General features: G+C 40.7%; 1 protein-coding gene across 1 annotated transcript in view; it reads right to left on the bottom strand.

Annotated features, from left to right (window-relative positions):
• The window catches only part of LOC146798868 (nesprin-2-like), a 1144883-nt gene that overhangs the window by 580781 nt on the left and 542499 nt on the right, over nucleotides 1-21603 (bottom strand). Inside the window, exons 58-64 of the mRNA XM_085627789.1 lie at nucleotides 19736-19927; nucleotides 14304-14525; nucleotides 11445-11666; nucleotides 8821-9096; nucleotides 5000-5221; nucleotides 3233-3508; nucleotides 1068-1346 (exon numbers count right to left, since the gene is read on the bottom strand). Of these exons, the coding sequence (XP_085483915.1) occupies nucleotides 1068-1346; nucleotides 3233-3508; nucleotides 5000-5221; nucleotides 8821-9096; nucleotides 11445-11666; nucleotides 14304-14525; nucleotides 19736-19927 (1689 nt within the window). The remainder of the gene's footprint in view (nucleotides 1-1067; nucleotides 1347-3232; nucleotides 3509-4999; nucleotides 5222-8820; nucleotides 9097-11444; nucleotides 11667-14303; nucleotides 14526-19735; nucleotides 19928-21603) is intronic.

Raw genomic sequence — 21603 nt, 5'->3', positions numbered from 1 at the left:
TCACCTCTGTTGCCATACCATGTGGAGAAAGCAAATCTGAAGCTGGGGAGGATGTAAAGACTACTAGCCTCACCCAGGTCTGTCAGCCAATTTTCCGTCAAGGGAGGCTGGACAGTATTGTCAATTGGGTATCTCTCCCCTTCACCTGCCAAACTGCATTCCCATAGGAAGAGCAGAAACAGGCTGTACAGGGGCAGATAGAAAGTTGCTTTATGAGGTTGGCTCCATCGGTGACAGTGAGGTGAAGTCAAGTACTTGGTGAGCCATCAATTTGCGCAGCTTACCTCATGGGCTGACCTGACTCTGATGCTGAAGGTGAGGACCTCGAAGGGCTGTGCACCAGCACCGTTTTGACTGTTGGTGCTTCAGTGCCTCCCTTGACGTGGATGGAGATGGCCTCTAACCTGAACAGCTACTCAACCGGTCACCGCACTGCGGTGAGGACTGACGACGATGCGTACCTCAGACCATAGCGCCACCAGAGGTTTCATTCAACGCTATCTCAACGCCTTCGGCCAAAGATGCTGACAGGAGCCACACTCCTCCGAGTCATGGTGGTCTCCCAGGCACCGCAAACAGATGGTATGAGGACCTGTGACCACATCTGTCTGTCACAAGATCCACAGGATTTAAACCCTGAAGGCAATGGAACAAGCACACTGTTTCTCACAAAAATATGGAAATGGGGCACAAAATAGACCCCCTAACCTCTCAGAGTCCATGTCAATGAGTCAGTTTCTGAGTCACTCTAACTTCCAAGTACCTGTACTGTAGCTAAAACATTTTCAATTTTCTAACAGAGTCTTGCTAACCCCATCTCCACATATGTTAAAAACCCAGACAAAAATAAAAAAAAATATTAATGAGAAGTTTCATGTAAAGCCACTGTGAGACAAAATCAAGTTATGGCATCAAACCAGAGTTCATTGACCACTTAGAGCTACACAGGAAAGTGGTCTTGGAATCCTGGCTGAATCCCAATCATGTATCATTGCAGATTCTTTATCCCAAGTACTAATGAATAACTCTGTTTGTGAGTTGGGTTTTATATTAATATTCAGGCGTACCTTGGATAGTTTGGCTGTTATAATCTCCTGAGTGTCAGTTACTAGTTCAGTGACAACTGTTACCAACTTGCTCACTGAAACATCCTTTTCAGATTCTTCAAGAGTAATACTAGATGTTGCTTCTATGGCTTGCCCAGGTCTCTTGTCTGAATCTCCCTGTGTAATGGTTTCCATGTCAACCTTGAACGGTTCACAAACTGGTGTAGAAGTGTCTTGTTTAACTGAATCCTGCAATGTTAATGTCATCTCAGAAGTTTCTTCTTCCTTCCCGAGAGGCACCTGCAGTGTTAGAAAATTGAAAAGGTGTTAATTAATTATAGAGTGCTCTTTTCAGACTTGCATTAGTATTCCATAGCATACAATCTGTTAAATTACTGTGAAAGAGCAACAATGTCAATCGAATTGCAACAAAATCAAAATGTTATTAGGCAGGAAATACTATATATAGGGAATTAGAAGTGTATGAAATTGGTCTGATGGCTGACTGGGGTGTGAGACCTGGTCAATCTTAAATATACAGCCTGTCATATGTTCTTTCCCCTTTATAGGCTGACAGACTGCGCCCTGGTAGCTATTTGCCATTCCTAATCGATCTAATTCTCTGGTTTTAAATTCACTTTGGGCCCTACTTTCATTTGACTTTTCCTCTCCCCATTTACGTTTTTCTGACAGCATTAAAAACGATTTGTGTAATCTCTGTCCCAATGATGACCTAACGTAATACAAGTCGAAATGCTGTCGCACAATCAAGCAAACTTACGGCCTCTGGCACTTAACATGCTTCTGTAACATTATTCTCTCCAGTATTCATGTTTTGTACCATTTTGTAACATATGAGCGGAGCGCAATTCCTCCAAAAAAGGGGGCCACCAATTTACATATTTGTAGTGTAGGTGCTGGGACACGAGGTCTGGGTGGGAAAAGGACCTCATTGTGAGGCAGGAGGTTATACAGGTCGAAATGTTATCAACATAATCCAGCAAATTTATGGCTTAATTTAATAGTATTCAATTTACCAACCTCAGAAGGATGGAGGTCTGAGTCAGCCTTGCCCTAATTCAAACTCCTGATGTAAATATACCTAAATTACAGTGACAAGGATTTAATCTCTAAGCCATCCTGCGAGGTCTGAATAAATAAAAATAAAAAAGAATCAACCTTTTACGTTTTATCTACCACAAAATTACGCTGGCCAATCATATTGTAGCAAGGGGTAACAGTACTGAAGACTCCTGTATGTCATCCTTCACTCTAATTCAGTAAAAACTGTCCCCGTGTAGGCCCATCTGGGAAAAAGATTATTTTTTATTTTTAAATAAGTCTGGGAGCGGACTAAGTGATATAATTCATGTTGCAGCTTTTGTCTTGGCTTGTGTCTCTCCTCTTCTGCCCTGTAACTGCCGTGTGAAAGCAGGCCCAGACCCAGAGGATTCCACACGCTCACCTTAGTGACTTCAGTGGAAAATAGGAAAACAACTTATTTGCCCTTCTTTCCTCCGTGGGCTCCCTGTTCCCACTTGCATCACCCAGCAGTTGACCTAAGCATAGGTGCAACTTCCCATAATACAGATAAGCTGGTAGGTCAGACCATCTGGTGTAGTCATTCAATCCTGCAAGCATGCAGACTCTAGAATATAGTGTTAAGCCTTCCATGACCAACCATCCTGACCTCCCAAATCCCCAACAGCCCTCTCCTGACACCTTCCGCCTGCTCAGGGCAGTCAGGAACGTCAGCAGTTTTCTGCCTGGAATTGGGGAAAACTCCACATAAACTGACCTGGTATCGCTGGTCTGTCTGGTTATTCCTCATTCCAGGAAGCAATATGATTATCAAAAAAATCACGTGTTTTTTTAAAGGGAGGTGGGAGCATCAGATATTATTTATTTGAATTGAAGACAGATCAGCTGTGTATTAAGAAATGGCGAACACAAGGTGCATTTTTTAAGGTAGGGTGGAGGAAGAGAGGAGGGAAGGAAATGAGTACCGCTCTGAGTTGTCAGGGAGAGGACATCTTGTATAATAAATAATGAAACTGATTCCTCTCAGAGCTCCATGGCCTTTCAAATGTACTCAGCAAAATGGCTGTGAAACTCCTGGGTGATTTTCTATACCCAAATTATACACAGTTCATCTTCGCTTGATGAGCTGGAATTGCTCAACATACCTCTGATAGCTTGCTGAGCACAGCTTCAGGCACTTTTTCCGAAACTGCTGGCACCACCGCATGTGTTGAAATGCCTAGTTCTGTTTTTGGTTCTTCCTGAGAAAACTCATATTTAACTCTGATCATCTCTCCAGGTCTCTTGTCCAAGTCTCCCTGTTGTTTTGTTTCCATCTCAGTCTTAATCGCTTCCTCAACTACTGGCAAAGTATCTTGTTTAACCGAGTCATATAACGGTGTTTGCTTCTCTGTCATTTCTTCCTTATAGCTGGTGGACACCTAAAATGTTTACAAAGGTCAGTAAAAGGTTGCTGTAAAGTGCTCGTTTTCATCTTGTAATTGGAGGCAAATTTGTATAAATGAAACACAACATGGCAAATAAAGTTGATGACAATAACCACATATTTTTGGATCTGTTCAAGAGGTTCTCAGTGCTTGCTTCAGTGTGAATTGGCTTGAAAATATTGGCATAATGAGCTTGGATGATGGACATGCTTGGCGGCAGACACTCAGTTATTGGTAGGAGAAGGATGGCGCATTGACCTGTCACTTATTCCCACTCTCCCTTTCATGGTAGAAACAACATGAGCTGACATGTTAGTCAATTAAAAACAAATAATGGGAGGATAATAAGGGCTTCTGCTGTTAATTATCTACCACGCCACCAGAGCTGATGAAAGTCCACTAGCTCCCCCAGCACCATCTTCAAAACCCCCTACGTCAGCTTCTAACAATCAGAACTGGCAGCCCTTGCCTAGCTAGCCAACCAGCTCAAAATTGGCAATGGCTTTTCACACACCTGCAGCTAGCACAATATCAGCATAGAGGTAAAGAAGTGCAATAAAAAACCTTCCCCATTGAGGCACTAACAATCCTAAAGAACATCTCCATATCCATTAGGACCAGCCAATCCTGACCCAGTTTAGAAGAGCGCTTATGAACAGCTCTTTAAAGAGCACCATATAACAGTGAAATAATGGTCCATCATCGGCTCCGAAGAACACGGTTTCCCCTGCGAATATATATTGATTGTAACTTTACCTTTTACCCTGTACAAATCTTTGCTTAGAAGCGTGCACAAGGACATGAAGCATATTCTGAAAATAGGATATTTGAATGTGTGGGCACAGGGACAACACAGGTTTAAAACGGTCTATGAAGGTGGAACCATTAGGGGATAAGGGGTGGCAGCTTGAAGTTGAAAATAGTAGGTCAGGACCATGTCTTGGAATTTGGGAGGAAGTGAAGCTTCGGTAATGTCTTGAATTAAGGTGAGGTCGGCACAACATCAAGTCTGTTTTGAACTGTTCGGGAATGAGAGCAGGTCACCAAGTGAATTTCTTGAAGTAGATGAACATAAATGGTGGCAGCTCACAAGGAATGTTGTCAAATGTAAGGATGTGGGAGGAAATGGCACATATACTTTGAACGTAGGGCCTACGAATAGGAAAGGCACTAGGTACCCTTTAGACTGCACTGAAAAATCAGAACAAACTATGGATTGAATTATCCCCTTAAAACATGTTCAGAACATGCCATCATCTCAGAGTACTACAATTGTATGGAGATTTACACTAGAAGGTCAGAGAATGTCTTTTCACTTGAAAGACCCTGATTGATTTGGGGTAGGATACCTTAAGAGTTACATCAATGAGGACTTCTGTGTTGGCACACTTTATATCTTTGTTTATTTAAAAAAACAATACCTAAATATTTTGTCAAAATGCACCTTTTAGACATTAATCACCATTTCAGAAGAACAAGCCTCACCTCACTTGCCGTAGAAACCTTCATCTTTTTAACACCTTTGCGAGAAAATTCAGGTTTTGGTTTAATGTCCTGGTCTTTATGTCCTCCACCAAAATGCTCCTGTTTAATCGTTTCCATATCAACATTAAAGGTTTCGACTTTCAGCAAAGATGTTTCGTGATTAATCAGATCCTCTGGGGGTAAAACTTTTTCAGATGTTTCTTCTTTTTTGCTACGCGATGCCTGTAGTTTTTCAAAATTCAAAAGTAGTTAAACAATCATGCAGTACTTGTTCTTATTCCACGCAACTGTGCAATAACAGGTTGAAGTTTGTCGATTAATGCATGAGGTGCTAAGACTGGATGGAAAAAGAGGCATTCTCAAAGTAAAATAGAAACTGATTGGAAGATATATAGTGAAACACTGACAAAACACTTACTGATACCATTTCATCGATATTCCACATTCTCGACCTTTGAAAACAATGACTAATGGCTACTAGCAAATCAAAATGATAGGTGTCTTCTATACCCAAATGGCACGAAGGCGCCAATGTAGAATTTTTTTTTGGGGGGGGGGGGGGGGGGGCATCCACATTTCTGTCATGTAATGGACCATTGCCACCCAGGCGAACTTCCATCTGTTATATTTAGAGATTGAAGCCATCCCAGTAGTGATGAGGAACGGTTGTCATTGTGGGCTCTCTGTGTTAACTGCAAGTCTGTTTTGCTGTCACTCTTTCAGGTATGTTGCATACCAAACGTTTTTGTTTTTCAAAATCACACTCCTGAAGCAGAAGTTTGTTATTGAAATGCAAAAAACTAATGACCTCAACACCCTAGGATTTTCTCTCAGGCTGTGGAGTACACCAACCGTCAAACTCTAAAGCAGCCCTTTTGGTAAGATCATTCAATAATTACAGTTTACTGCAAGATACTGAAAGGTGGACATAAAAAGAAATCAGTCAACTTAAACAAAGGATAATCCAATGACAAAGCAGGTGGATTCCAGATTTAGTAATTTATCACATAACAGTCAAGACATCATCCAGTCTCAACAATGACTGACAATTGTCACTTGTTTCCTTAATGACCATATGTAGTTATGAAAGTTGGGAGTTCATGTGACTTCACATTTTTTTTAAATTGGGGTTTGCAAGGAGGGTGGTAATCCAATAAGTATGTTGCAATTCAGGGTTTTTATGGACCAACAGAAAACCAGACATATTTGAACTGAGAGGTAGTAACAGCAGGAGACCTGTTATAATTCCAACAGGAAATCAGTAACAGAGCCCAAACCTCAATGGTGCAGCACTATGTCCCAAACAGAGGTGTTAAAGCAACACACATCCCTTGTTCTAAACTGGATGTGGGTGGGGGATAATGTTTGAGCATGGGGCCTCACCACTGCTTGCCCTCTCTGCACTGGCCACCTGCTCTTCTAGGGCAGTATTTCAAGTTAAGAGGTGATTGGGCATGGTTCAGATAGGCATATCTGTACTTTTTACACAGGGGAGATCTGAACTGTACTGACACATGAGTATGCTGCTGTACCATACTATTTAAGCTCATGTGGGTAAACATCAAGCAGTGGAAGGCATTTGTGGATGTGTCAATACCATACAGTCAGGACACTAATATTGCTCAGACCTTGGATTTGGCAGGAGCTAGAGGTCTATCTAGAGGTCTGAAAGGGACACAGACTGGTGTGGTGAGAAAGCATCAAGTGTACAAGATGTGCCAAGGGAACCTGATATACAGGAAGGAACAAAAAGAAAGTTAAACAGGCTATAAATCTACCAAAGCATCATAACTCAGTCATTCACATAGCTAGACATTTCATCTTACATTCAGTAAAATGTCCATTGGCCAAATCAAGCATGCCCACTGTGAAATTAGTAATCATTCGGTTGACCTGATTTCCAATGGGTATCATTGGGTTGAGTAGACTGCCTTGTAATCAAATACATGATCTCATGCAGACAGGATTGTTATTGCTTTGTTAAATGAGCAAGTTTTATCTCCTTTCTAACTGAAATATTTGTATTTTTTATGGTTTGATGTAACAACAGATGTGCAGTTTTGCTGAAAAGTTGTAATTGGCACAGTAAGCAAACAAGAAGCCAGTGACTTAAACTCGGTGTGTTTCTTCCATAGATGATCAGATTGATGGATAATTACATGTGCAGCAGTAATAGAAAAATAGTCTGATACCCTCATCGTCCCCAAAATAAAAACCAACCAAGGGAATGTGGGGCCACATGCATCAAACTGTGCATTTGCGATTCCTAAATTGCGATTTTTAAGAAATCGCAATTTAGGAATCGCAAATGCTTAAGCATGTAGGAATCGGCAAAAAATGTGCGATTCCACACATTCCTTATTTGCGACTCGCAAAGTGTGATTTGCAAATAAGGAATTGCTTCCCATTGCTTCCCTGTAGGCCCATAGCAATCAATGGGAATTGCATGCGCAATTTGCGAGTATCAAATTGGTACTCGCAAATTGCGCATGCAATTTCAAGGGTGCCAAAAGGACACCCTGATGCACCCCTGAAATTGCAATTTCAAAACATGTTGCACACACACATGCCCCAAGGACATGTATGTGTGCAACATAGAGAGTTCTCGCAAATTACCATCAACTTTGAATTGATAGTAATCTGATAATTGCAAAATTTCAATTTTTTGGGGGTTGTTGCAATGCATTTAGGGAATCGCAATTTGCAATTCCCTATATGCAATCGCAATTTAAGTAATCGCAATTTTAGCGATTACTTAAATAGAGATTGTAGCTGTGGGTGCATTAATCAGTTCCCACGTACAATACATCCTATACAGTGGGCTTTTGAAGCCTGGGAAGTGGGTACAAATAAACACAGGTTGGCAGGTTACTGATACTTATGTACATTTGACCATATAATCAAGGATATGGCTCCAGTGGCTAATGGTCCTAGATATTACCATGTTTAATAAAGTTTACATGGGGAAATACCCAATCATGTAACTAGGTTAGAGCTTTACTCCAGGGTGGGTAGACTTCTAGAAATTCCTAACCCAAAATGTGTCATGTGTGACAATAGAAGATTCACAGTTTGGGGGACTAGATTTTGGAATTAGCTTTATGATTTCACAACAGCCTTGTTTCCCTCACACAATTACATGATTTACATTACAGACGTGTTGTGTTCCATTAGTCATAGTGTTAGACCAGCAACTGAGGGGGGGGTGCATTTTGAAAAGGTACAATTATGCACTGACTCGTCCACTCACTCCCTCACTTTATTGATTGGCTCCCCTGGCATTTTTTGATGAAAACAAGCATTATGTTGAAAAAAAACAGTGGAGGTATCTTGCTGCATGCATTAAAAATGTCTCGGGAGAGAACACTTACTAATATTTCCTTTTTGCAGCTGTGGGGGGATATTTGTAGACTCAACATAGGGAAGGTGAGAGCACACCAGGCTTTTGACAAGCCAAATTATGTTTGATTTTAATTAATTTCAATTCAACAGTGCAGTGCCAGAAAACATGGCCTCAGGTATCCTTTGAAATGGAGAAGGTTTCAAAGTGTGTTTTGAGTGATAGAGGAGAGTGGGAAGGCCACATGATATCCCTTGTAGCCTCACGGGCAGGACACCATGTATGATAGGAAATACGCTAACACTGACCTCGTACTATACGTAATTAGGTAATGTTTTTATCACTAGTAAGACCTACCAAAATATTTATGGAAATCCTAGGTGACTTTTCAAACCATCATAACTTACAATTCAGAAGTCTTTAGCCCAGATAAAGAAATTATGACTAGTGAGCTAGAGTCGGCATTAACATTCACACATACCTCTGATTGTTTGACAGACTGCTCCCCTTCTTCATTAGACATTGTTTCAGAGACAACAGGCACCACTTCATTCAATAGAGCCTCCTCCATTTTAGGTTCTTTGAGTGCAACCTCAGGCTCTGATTTGGTGGGCTGCCCACCTCTTTTGTCCAAATATCCCTGTTCTGTTTCTTCAATTTCAGTCTTTACCAATTCCTGAACTGTTAAAGAAGTATCTTGATGCAAAAGTAGATTATTCTCTGTAATGTCTTCTTTGTTGCTGGCAGACATTGACATCTGTAGTATTCCAAAGTTTAGAAATACTTAGGTGACCATACAGTATTTTGTTTCCTCTATTCCAGTACACAGTGGCACACTGGATTTTGTAAATGAAAGCAAAACAACATGACAACTGCTTGTGAAAGGCAAATTCTCATTCACTTCAGTGGTTCTCAGTAAGAACTCATGCCTCACTTTACATCAACATGCACGCCACACTGCCACACTGTGATTAAGGGAAACCAGCCTGAAGACACTCAGAGATGTTGGTAGAGGGATTATAGTGCACTCACCAAATCCTTAACACCCAATACCCTCCTTACTGCCATCATATGTCAGTTATCGGAGCTGACGTGATAATTGTATTAAACCAAGATGGTTTAATTAGCAGGGGGTAATGACGGTGCTCCACTTATGAATTTTTAAAACTGAACTTTGCTTGATAAGAAACAAATAAAAATATACATTTGATAAAAAAAGTGGATGTAAAAACTCAGGTGAAAATAAACTGAACTATCCTGTCAGTGCTTGCTTTCTTTTCAAACCACATCCACCATTAAACAACATAGCCTGTTTCAGGGCATTTTGTTGATCATCAACTATCTGTGGCTTAGATTAACCATCCATTTACACTGATAAAAGGTCAGGGCTGAGGTGGCAACCCACTAGATAGATATATAATGCCATGCCTGTTAAATCCTATACACATTAGACTGCAGGGTCCAGGGGCGTAACATAGGCCCCTGCAGCCCCCGCGGTGCCGGGGGGGGGGAGGGACACCCGAGCTGCAGGGTCCCCCCTCAGCACAGTACTCAGGCCCAATAGCTATGGATTAAATCCGGAGTGGGGGCCCCTCTGTGTACATGGCAGGGGAACCCCCTCAACTTTTACAACGCCACTGGCAGGGTCCTCTCAACCTTCACCCTCAATGTCCAGTCCTACCCTATATCTTGGCATCCACACTCCACGTAAATTTACAGATGCAAGGGGCGCAGGCCCCGATCTTGCTTCATCTAATGCCCACCTCTTCTTTCTCTACTGGCCACAGGCTCTCTTCAATTGCAGGCAGGGACTACTTTCTCAGACTTTCAGCCTTCTGCAGGGCGATTGTCAGTATGGGAAATGGTGGCTATGGAGCCTCACAGGCGCTGGTGATTAATGCTCTTGCACAGTGGCAAATGGAAAAGGCAGTAATAGGTCCCAACTAGCCATACATCGAAAATAGGCAAGAACCTGCAGAGTACACTGAAACTCAATCTACAGTGGGTTCTCCTACTCGTCCTAAGATAGTACCCTCAAGACAATGCAATGAGTGGTGTCAATTTCATAAGAATTGTCCATGCTGTACATCATGAAAATGTCTCCTGTCCTGGTGGATTCTCAAGAATAATGTATTTGCAATATATTTTGTACTTAAACATGAGTGCTACTAGCTACAACCATCAGGTTCCTGATGTTTTATACCAAAAGTGCCGTCATTAGGAGACAAGGGCTGGTGTTTATGGGAGGCATCCACAGGCAAATGAGGCATGCTCCCCTTCACAAATGCTCTTAAAGTTGCGTCAAACTAGTAGTTATTAATTATGATGTCAGCAAATTGATTGTGTTTTTAAATTAGAGTTCTGATGTAAGAGACTCACATCTTATATAATGTTGTGAAAATTGTGCTGTTAGCTAAATGCTTACCACTGACAAAATATAGTGTATGAATTGAATCAGCAAGGCAGACTCAGTCTTCCATTATTTCATAGGTCGGCAGATTAAGTTGATGAATTAGGTAATAATAACATCTGTTACTTACAGTACTAAGAAAATGGCAAAGTGTGGTACTTAGCACTATATAAGACACAAAATTGTATTGTGTTTTGAAAGGGGAAGTTTGGGGTGGCAGCAGATCACTTTTATTATACACTGGGTGCCCAATTCACAAAGGTAAACTAGACTTTGGTCTATGTTTACTACTGTTGGGTATTTACAAAGAATGGAGGCTCTGCACTTGGGGCAGAGACTCCGCCCCGTAAAGTTACTACTCATAACTTTACTTTTGGGAATACCCAAACGTAGTCCTAGACTAAAATCTACATTTACCTTTGTTAATTGGACCCTAAGAGTTCTCAGGAGAATGTATCCTTTTACAACACATATTTCAGATATAGGATCATCCAATAATATTAGTACCATACAAAGACACTGTGGTTGAGTTGAGGCATGTTAGTTCATATACTGAGAGTGATTGTTGTTTTATCGTATTAGTGTATGATTTCATTTTCAAGCATAACATAAAGCATACAGTGAACACAGATTCTGAAATTATCTCTTGGCCTTCAGCCACTGTTCCAGAAGCTGCGAGTTTTGCTTGGTCTTACCTTGATCACTGATGTCGTCTTCTTCTTTTTAGTTCCTTTGTTAGAAATTCCGGGTTTTGGTTTCTTATGCTGTTCTGCAAGGCTCACATCCAAACCTGCCAGTTCAGTTGCTTCTATTTCGACCTTAGTTCCTTCATGACTTAGCAAAGATTTATCTTTCTTAACTGCCTCCTCTGAGGTTGAAATCTCCTCAGACCTTTCTTCTTTATCACTCACAGGCACCTGTAGGTAAAAATGAATAAACAGTTAAATAATTGTACAACGCTTTCTTCTCTTTATAATAATATACATATTCATGTTGAAGTTGAGAAACGAATGCAACACAACATGGAAAAAAGACTTGTTAAAAAGACACATCTATTCAAGATGGTCTCGGCGATCACACAACCTTGTGCTAGTCATCATGTTAATCATGATGCGATTGGCTGGGAAGAGAGTATGTGTGTAGGCAGATGTAAAGCTATTAGTAGGTGAATAGCGGAGCACAAATCTGACACTTATGCATTACATGAATTTCTGGCAAAAATAGTGAATGCCCGATACATAATTATGGGAGTCCTGAATGAAACTGTGCCTGTGTCCTTTGAAATGGACTTTAGGTATGCATGCAAACTAAGCTGGACAGCTCTGTTAATGTATGTGTTTTTTGTAAAGCGCACTGCTGCCAAGGCGTCGTGGCGCTGTAGACCGCTGGGGAACCCGTCCTGGCTATCCCTGTGAGATGGTCCCTCCTGGGTATCTCCAAGGTGAAACCAGGCATCCCCGGCGAATGTGAGGGGCCGTTGTGGAGATAAGGCAAGCTAATGCCCAGAGTTGCCAAGTGTGATCCCTGCTTAGAGTAGGCACCGAGGCAAGAATTATCAGTCCGCTGGCCCTGGTCCACGACCCTGCCGCGTCAGGAATTGAACCCTGGTCCCGGGCTGTCCTCTGCTTCCGGGTCTGCCGCCTCTAACCAGTGAGCCACACTACTCCACTAACAAAATGGTAAAGGCATTGGGGTAAATTGTTTTGAGTTATATTTGCAGTGGAGAAAGTGGACAGGGACTTATAAACTGGAATGACTGTCTGAGGCCATACCACCAGTTGAAACATGAAGGCATGGAGTTAAAAAATGAATTAATCTGAGAATACACCATTGTTGATGATTCTGGATGTGGCAGTAAATACATCCAGTGGCCTGGTTCCTGCATATTTATGCTGTAAATACTTAAGCTAATGGGTGAAATGTATAATGCGCCATATTTTACCATGCTTTAAAGAGAAGGTGTCCCTTTCTGCACAAAAACAATCCTGCATGCAGCACAGACACCCTTGCACCATGGTGCAAGGGTGCCTGGGTTTGCGCTAGGCAGCAAATTTGTTGCCAGCGCAGGAGAAAAGGAAAGGAATGTCATGTGTTTAATAAATACGGTGCATTCCTGCCCTTTCACACTGGCATAGGGCAGACTTGCAGCACTGCCATATGCCAATATCCCACAAATGAGGCCCCAAGTAATAAGGCCTTCCACATGGGAGACATACAGAAACAGAAGAACTATTAGTGGAAGTGGCAAAAACGAAACAGGGATTTGGTACCTAGAGTGGTGAACAAAAGCCCGGTCTCCGCCTGGCAGATGCATGAAACCACATGCTTCTGGGCTTAAGCAGAGCCACAGTGCTAAGAAGAAAATAGATTCAGGAAATTAAAAAGAGCTTCTTGGAAATTCCTTGGAAGATTCCCAGCAAAATTGGTGGTGAAACACAAATGAAGAGTTTATATCTTGGGTAGCCAGAAGCAGGCAGAAACCTTCGACAAAGCCACAGGGATATTGGTATCTGTTCTCCCGTTTTTTTTTCTTCTTATATCTTCTCTGAAAAGTTGCCTGTTAGTCTCCCTTCTTCTTTCCCGGTCCCAATCCCAATACGGTTTGCAGTGCGATGCCCTTCATTGTTAATTCCACTATTTAGGGTCTGATCCACTGTGGGCGCATACTCCAGTTTATGTCTGAAATAGGATTACAATTGATGGCCCCATCACAGGAATTTACTTTTCCAAATTGTGACTGATGCAACCTGATGCAAACGGCTAATGTAGTGCCAGTTCTATCGTGAGAGGGAGTTCCCTTATATGCATGGGGGTGTGGCTCCATTTAAGGAATCACTTTGCCTCCCGGCATTAGAGACGCAGGTGCAGAGGGAAACATGCCCTTAGTAGGCACACTGACAGGGTACCACAAAAATGTGGCACACTGTTAGTACTCTCCCTGCGGGTAGCCCACTGGAGGTGGCATAAGTGATCCCATGGACCATCCAGCTATCCCTCTGCAGGCAGGTGCAGTCACTCACAGCACCTGCCTACAGATGTTTGTATCTTCTTCAAAGTGCAGGCAGCTGCTGTGTGCACAGAGAAACATGGAGCAACCACTCCGTAGTTCAATTAATGCCAGCCACCAGTGCAGCACAAGTTTGCGGCTTCCCTAGGGGCAGCGGTTTTGTTTTTGCATTTGTTCATAACAGGGCACACTATCCTGGTCTGTTCCGGGAGAACCTTTTCAAAGCTGTGCCACGGCGCAAACAGAGAAAGTACGCCCCATGTGAAATACTTGTCCTGGCATCTATCAACTATGGAAGGCAATATACTTTTCAGAATTCAATTATAAGGCAGTGGTCAGGATATTGTCATCATGCCATGAAAATACTACCTCATATAGGCATTCAACAAGGTGATATTAGAAGATTTAGGTGCTTGAAATATTCTGATTGTTTAAAGTTGGGGGGTACAAGATCCAGTTTAATAATAGCAACCAGTAGTTGACTCATTCTAATTACTGTGAATACCTGGGCCTCATTAATCATTTCAGAAGAAATTGCTGGTCTCACCTTGGTAAATGAAGTTCCCATCTTCTTTTTAGAACTTTTGTGACTAAGCCCATGCTTCGGTTTCAGGTCCTGGCCTCCAAGTGGCTCTTCCAAATTTTCCTGGTGAGCAGTTTCCATTTCAGCTGTGCTCAATGTCTGGTCCAGCAGAACAGTATCTAGCTTAATTGAAAATTCTGAGTCTAAACGTGTTTCATCCCTTTCTTCATCCTTGCTGACAGACAACTGAAATTTTGAAAAATCCTTAGATTAATTAAACAAGTATAGAACTCTCTTTGTTTTGAAATGCCATATGACAGGAGATTGAAGTTAATAGATGGAAATGAAGCAAAATGACATGACAAAAGGAAAACAGCAATATTTCTAGAATTTGTAATTGATTTCCAATTAGTACTCGCCTTTACGTGCTAGGGAAGAATTGTCATTCCTGCACCCAGATGAAATGCTTTGAGAGAGTAAACAGTGGTGTGAACAGATAACTGCACTCTTGCAGCAACAGCTGCCATGAAATTCCTCTGAAAAGTGAGAAATATGGAACTGCATTACTTAATGTATGACTTCTAAAATATGGTCACTCAGGAAGTAAAGGCATCTTTCCTGGTATCAGAGGAAAAACAATCCACTGTCGTAGTATGTTGGAACTTTTTCCATGTGGTTGTTTTGTTCTTGAGAAGACCCAGTTTCCAAACAAAGAAAAGGACTTAACTCCTCTTTTGTAGCAACAGATGTAATGCAATTCTTTCAAAATGTGAGAAATAAGGGACCTGAACTACATACATGATTGGCTTCTAAAATATGCTTATTCAGAAAAACAAGGTAAATTTGTTTTGCCAGTGGGTGCTGTGCACTTGGGCAGGATCAATCCCCCCAAAAAACTAAACACTTAGCGCAACCTCTGGAAAAAAAAACAATGGACAAGTTTGAGTTTCTGACATTTTGAGCAGTTATGTCTCTCTCCCTTCACATATGTGAATTCAAGAGTGGAAAGGGCAGAAGGAACCCAGGTTTATTTTATGTTTTGTGATTCAGTTAGGTGTGTCATGATATCAGTGAAACAACAGAGTGACTGGTACGTACGAATTGTAGGCATCATCTGGACACAAAGAATGTTGTGTATTATGGAGGTCGGCCAGACTCTGAGGGGCAGATTTACAAGAAACTGATGCATCTGTATAGATGCGTCAGTTTCCCTGCGCCTGCGTGAAAAACCCTGGCACCACCATAGATGCACCGTATGTACAATACGGCACACTATGACGCAAGGATTGATAGATGTGTCAGAAATTCTGACGCATCTGTTGGCGGAAAAGTCAAGCATTTGTCGTGTTGCAAGCAATGCGTTTTATGGCCTATTCCCATTACACTGCGTCACTGCTTCAAGCACACTTAAGGTTTTGACGCAGTGGCATCCTAAAAGTCACGCAGTGAAATCTTGTAGATTTTACTGTGTCACTTTTACAGGGCTTTCCTGCGTGGGAACGCCTACCCTGTATTTCCCTAGATGTGTCACGTTGTAAATTTGCTGCATTTTGTACGCCACAGTTGCTTCACAGAAGTGGCGCAACGGTAGCGTAAAAGTGACGCAAGGGGCTTGTAAATCTGCTCCTGAGTGTGTTTCACCTTGGTGAGAAGGAACAAGACACAAGATATATCTTTAACTGAAAGAGGGAACAGCAAAACACAAGTCATGCTTTGATTAGGGCTAGAGTGTGGCAGAAACCCTGGCACATGAATTTAGAATTGGCAGGGTTCAATCAGATATGTTACAGTTTGTACGGTAACATCCTTACACCTTGTGTTTTATTAATTAGAGCTTGGGTTGAACTTCATTGCATATCGCTTGTGATTCTAATAAAAAAATTCAGAATCTTACTGGGGAAAATAGAGTAAGAAAAATATCACAGATTTTCATGAAAATCCAGATTCCTAAAGCATGCTATGGATGTCATTTAAGGTTAGTATTGCATATTTAACTAAGATGAACAAGTAACTCCTAAGATTCAACATTTATTTTAAAATAATTCAGAAAAAAGAGAATGTTTATGAAAAGTTTTGACTTTTTCTTACAACAGCACACATTTTTGAAAACTTTTAGAGCCTTTTAAAAGATATTGTACTAATTGCAAACTTTCAAATAATTATAAATATTACAAACTTTTGCATCATCTGGGAAAATAATATACGCAACTTGCACCCTAAAAGAATCCCAGCTTTTAGTAAAATGCCCAGAAATGTATGATATAGCAACCTTTTATGACAAAAGTTGAAAAAAAATGATGAATTCTTAAACTCAAGCACCCCCATTAGATGTCAAATGTAATTCCAACTGCAAAACAAACAAGGTCAACTTTTTAAAAAGAACTTACATTTAAAAGCTTTTGTACTTAAATATTTAGGCGTCTTATGGAACTTTGTGGTGAAAACATTTAGAAAATAAATATTTTTGCAGATAAATTACAGTAAATAAGAAGCTGCATGAATGCAGTTTTTCATTTAAATCTCACCTTGTCCAATGGGGTGAAAATAGTTAAAATGCACTATTTTAAATTCTTGGTGGACCATCTCACATATATTTAGTGCGTCAGATTACAACACAGCATCACATTGTGAATTGGAAGGAATGCAGTAGTTTTATATTCATTTAGGCTTATTTAGGCTACAGTCTCATGCTGGACTTCCAACTTAAAATGTACAACAAATAAACAAAAAGTGGAACTCTTCAGTCAACTTAAGTAACCTGATTATATAGCAGTGAGGTTCTTTGACCAATATGCTAAGGATCACCTCTGTGTAGTGAACTGGAATTAGTACAAATTTAAATCGCACCTCAGATAATTGAACAGGCTTTTCTTCAGCATCATTCTCTGTTTCGGGAACAGTGGGTACAATCTTAGCCTCTGAAATATAATTCTCCATTTTAGGGTCCTCATGAACAAACTCTGGATTTGCTTGGATGGAAACTCCAGATTGTATGTCCAAATCTCCTAATGTCATTGTTACGATTTTAGCCTTAATCACGTCTCGTAAAGTATCTTTACCAGATTCATCAGAGGAAAGTTTTTGTTCTGTTATTTCTTTCTTCCTGCTGACTGATACCTGAATGTTTCCAAAGTTTAGATTTTGTCAGTCAATTAAATAATACAAGTGTTTAGTGTGTACTACTATTTAGTGGTAGCTTGAACTTTGTAAATTAATGCAATACAAAATTCCAAACAACTACGTTGGTATTAACTGCTTTATCCCCTTTAGTAGTTCTTAAAGCGCCCACTGAAGCTGTGCGAATTGAAATAATAACTATGCTGTCATCTGTGGGGATGAAAGGCATGAACGAAGGTGCGTAAAATGTTATTGGAAGGTGAATTACAGAGCACTGGCTTAACATGTATTCTGATTTTACCACTTAAGAAGCCTTCTGGGTTACGGTGATACTCTGTTTCATTCAATATGAAGTAATGTCAATTAGCATTTCACTGATAGGGCCCTTGAATATGAGCTGTATAACAAGATGTTGAAACTGAAGTATGGGGCGTAAGGAGGACAAACAAACAGATCAGATGCTACTGGAAAATAAAAATAAAATGAAAACTCAACATGGTAAAAATAAAATGGGAACAATATCATAGAAACTGAAATGAACTAACTACCTGCAACAATCTACCTAGGACCTGATTACCACTTTGGCGGTCCTAGTGCAGGGAGCCACCAGCCACCCTGGTCCAGGACTGCCAAAGCCAGATTACGAGTTAAAATTTGGCAGGCGGCTGACCCACGGCGCTGCCTATAAAAGGCTTACAGGACAGAGCCTTAGAAAGGCAGCGCCGTGGCCAGCCACAGTGCGTTCTAGTACGGTATGGCCTGTAAAGGCCATGCCGTCCTGTAACTGAGGGTGCAAAATGACAGAGGGTTACACATGTGGACCCCTGCATTCACCCCCATGCACAGGGGCAAAAGAGGGCACTGTTGGGCCCACTTTCTTTCATCACCACTAGCAGTAACATGGAGGAAGAAACTCCATGACACCGCTGGCAGTGAGGAAAGTCGTAATATGCTTGGCGGTGCCTCAGGGCACCACCAAGTATATTGCAGACCTCAGTTCCCTGGTGTTTGTGGTGGTCTTGTGGCAGTCCGACCTCCACAGTTGTAATACTGTGGGTGGGCCTTGCAGTGCGGCTGTTGTAGGACTGCCACTGCGACTACCGCGGTCTTATGGACCGCTGTAGGCATAATTAGGCCCTTAGTGTTCTGTCCCATGCATGCATAGTCTCTAAATATAAGCCAGTGACATATTTCTGCACACTTCAAAGGCCATATATTAGATGGTAAGGTAGACAGGTGTATCTCAACTCAGCTACTTCAGTGAGTATGCATCACTGCAACTATTGGAATGACATCCCTGAGATTCTGAATAATGAGTTCAGATGATGTGACAAGACATCAGTAATCTTTTCTATTAGATATGGAGGGAGGAAGGGCACCAAGTGTGTTTGCTAGAGACTAAGTAAGGCAGCAGGACACCACTGTCCTTTTTACGGAAGGATTGTGAATTACATTATATTTCCATACACACTATAAGTGTGTCTGGTGTCTAGCAGCTTGATGCTGGAATAAAGTGTTTTAGGATAGCCCTTTTTGGGGGCTGGGATCAGATAGCAACTTTATTCTCAGGATTACTCTGCAAAGCAAACAAAATGTTAAATTGCAGTTGCACAGTGATCTACGCCCACATACATTACACAAGTATAGTACAATTTTATGCATCAAACATCTACTAAAAGGGGCAGGTTTGAGGCTTTCCAAGGTGGTAATGCCTATGTACTGATCAATCCTAAACTTGGGAGTTAGTGGGAATTTACATAAGTTTTGAAGTTACGTTTCCACATGTGACACAGACAGAGCTTTATTTCTGTAAATTGCATGACCGAATCTCTACCTGAAGTGGGAATAAAGAGGAAACACCCAAAGAAATGGCTGGAGTCCAGTTGAAGGGATGTCTGCTAGGGAAAGTGTAATTTCACTGTGGAATCTTTTTTTACTAAAATGGAATTGTGTGTTATATACTCACATGTAACTATACGAACTACACACATGCCTTTACTATTAAAAGAGTTGTCGAAACAAAATGCAATTACTTATTTAATACAACATTGGGTTTAAAATGCCAAATGATGCTCCTTTGCTCTTCGCTCTACCAAGCCAGGATATTTTATTCAACATGGCCCATGTAAGGAAATGAGAATACGATGTCTATGTGTTGAAGTAGCGAAGCAAACACAGTGTCAGGAAAACAAAACTGAAATCAATTAAAAGCATGCTAAATGTCTATTGAACTGAAGAGTACATGGATTGACAGGGCATCTGGGAACTTTGAATTATGGCTGACAATTTCTTAGAAGTTTTTCCTTAGCCTTGAATCATTTCAAAAAATGTTGGCTCACCTTTCTTACTGAATCACCCTTCTTCTTTTTATGACTTTTATGGGAAAGTTCTTTCTTTGGTTTCAACTTGAGATCGATGGTTTCCTTTTCAAAGTCATTCACTTCTTGCTCTGGTAAAGATGTAATTTGCTTAACTGAATCCTCTGAGGTCATTATTTTCTCAGATGTTTCTTCTTTCTTGCTGATAGACACCTATACATTTGACAAATTAAAAATTAGTTAAATAATCATCCAGTACCTTTTTGCATGATACCATACAATGGCAGAATGAAAACAAGGCAAGATGATAAATAGGGTTGGTGAAAAGAACAATATTATTTGAATTTTTAAGAGATTGTCTTTAATTACCCACTACTGTACTAATTGGCTGCGATGAGCGGCATGCCAGGGCTTAGTTACAATGTTTTTAGTGGTAGAACAATGGAGAAGGTACTTAACAGTTAGTGAACCCCATTCTTTTTGCAATACCTCCCATGCATTTCCTTAGGAAGAACGAGTAATGGTGCCTGGCATTGCATAGTGAAAGGCCTGCACTGTTACTGAAATTGCATAAGCTTTAAAACATGATTAGTAAGCAAGTAAAACAAGTTATATAGTATTGGAATGTATAGCACATAGAAAAACAATCAATCTATGTATAAATACAGTAGTTGAGCTTATGGAATCTTCTGCACAATGTATGTAAGTTTCTACAGGAGGCTTACTCATCAAATAAACCCAAGGACATGGCCAGGCAAAGTGTAAAGACCATCCTGTCTTTGCCATGATAGAGGACTTGGTTGTCGCCAACTTCCCAGTTATCCTGTATCACAGGAGGATGGATAGTGGAAGGCGACAGGTATACTTAATACTTTAACAGGTTTGAAGTGAGAACTTCAAGAAGTGGCAGGAAATAGGGATATTTTAAAGTGGGGTTGTGAACAACAAGATGCCTGCTGGGCATGTATGGAGGGGCAGGACTGAGGCAGAGCAAGGCATCAGACCTGTAGCAAATCAGAGAGATGTTTGTTGGCAGCTAGTAGGTATATTTTACATTTTGGAAACAGGAAAGAGTCTAGGGGGGTTTATAAATTGTCAGAAAGAGCAGAAAATACCAGGTATAATTTCTATTACGGTTGATTATACCAAAGTACCACATACGTTTTCAGTGAGAGGACTCTGGTATCAAGGCACCAGTCCAGCATGCATGGTATTTTTTTCCACCCTTGGACCTCCTGTGCTGGAGGGAGCCACACAGCGGAAAAAGATAAATCTTTCTAACACACTGTCCTTCAAACAACACTAAAAACGTTATTTAAGTTTGTGACTACCTAACACTCTTCCATTTATATTTTTTGTAGAATAGTTATTGCACAATTTCAATAACACCCAAATTATTTTCAATCCTAATAAATGGTCGAATATTTATACCATAACTAGTAATGTATTCACCAACAATTTCATACAAAAAGTGTAATTTGACTACCTTATATGACTGAATGAGTATTGTGTTGTCTAGTTCAATTTACATTTGATAAAACTAATAACACTGATTATTTTGAATATATATATATTTTACATTGAGGGATCTATTTGGCTGAGTAAAAGTTGAGTGGTAGCAGGCCATGCTACATGTTTTAAACATTGAGGGGAAGGTAGCAGGATCCAATTGTTTTTTAACACAGGTGAGATAGCAGCCACAATGTGTAGTTCGTCTTTGAAGAACAGCAGTAGTTGTAGGAAAATAAAAATGTATAATTATATTTTTGGGGATTAGGGAGGAAAGGGAGAAAGAAATCACCAATTGTAAGTGGTGATGCCACAAATCATTTTGTATTGTAAAGAATAAAGTTCCCTCTTACAAATCAACCATTAGTATATGGTTTCAT

Source organism: Triturus cristatus, chromosome 9 (genome assembly GCF_964204655.1).
Source record: "Triturus cristatus chromosome 9, aTriCri1.1, whole genome shotgun sequence".
NCBI classification, from domain to species: domain Eukaryota; kingdom Metazoa; phylum Chordata; class Amphibia; order Caudata; family Salamandridae; genus Triturus; species Triturus cristatus.
The sequence above is the reverse complement of the archived record's forward strand: the minus strand, read 5'-3'. Positions and strand labels throughout refer to the sequence as shown.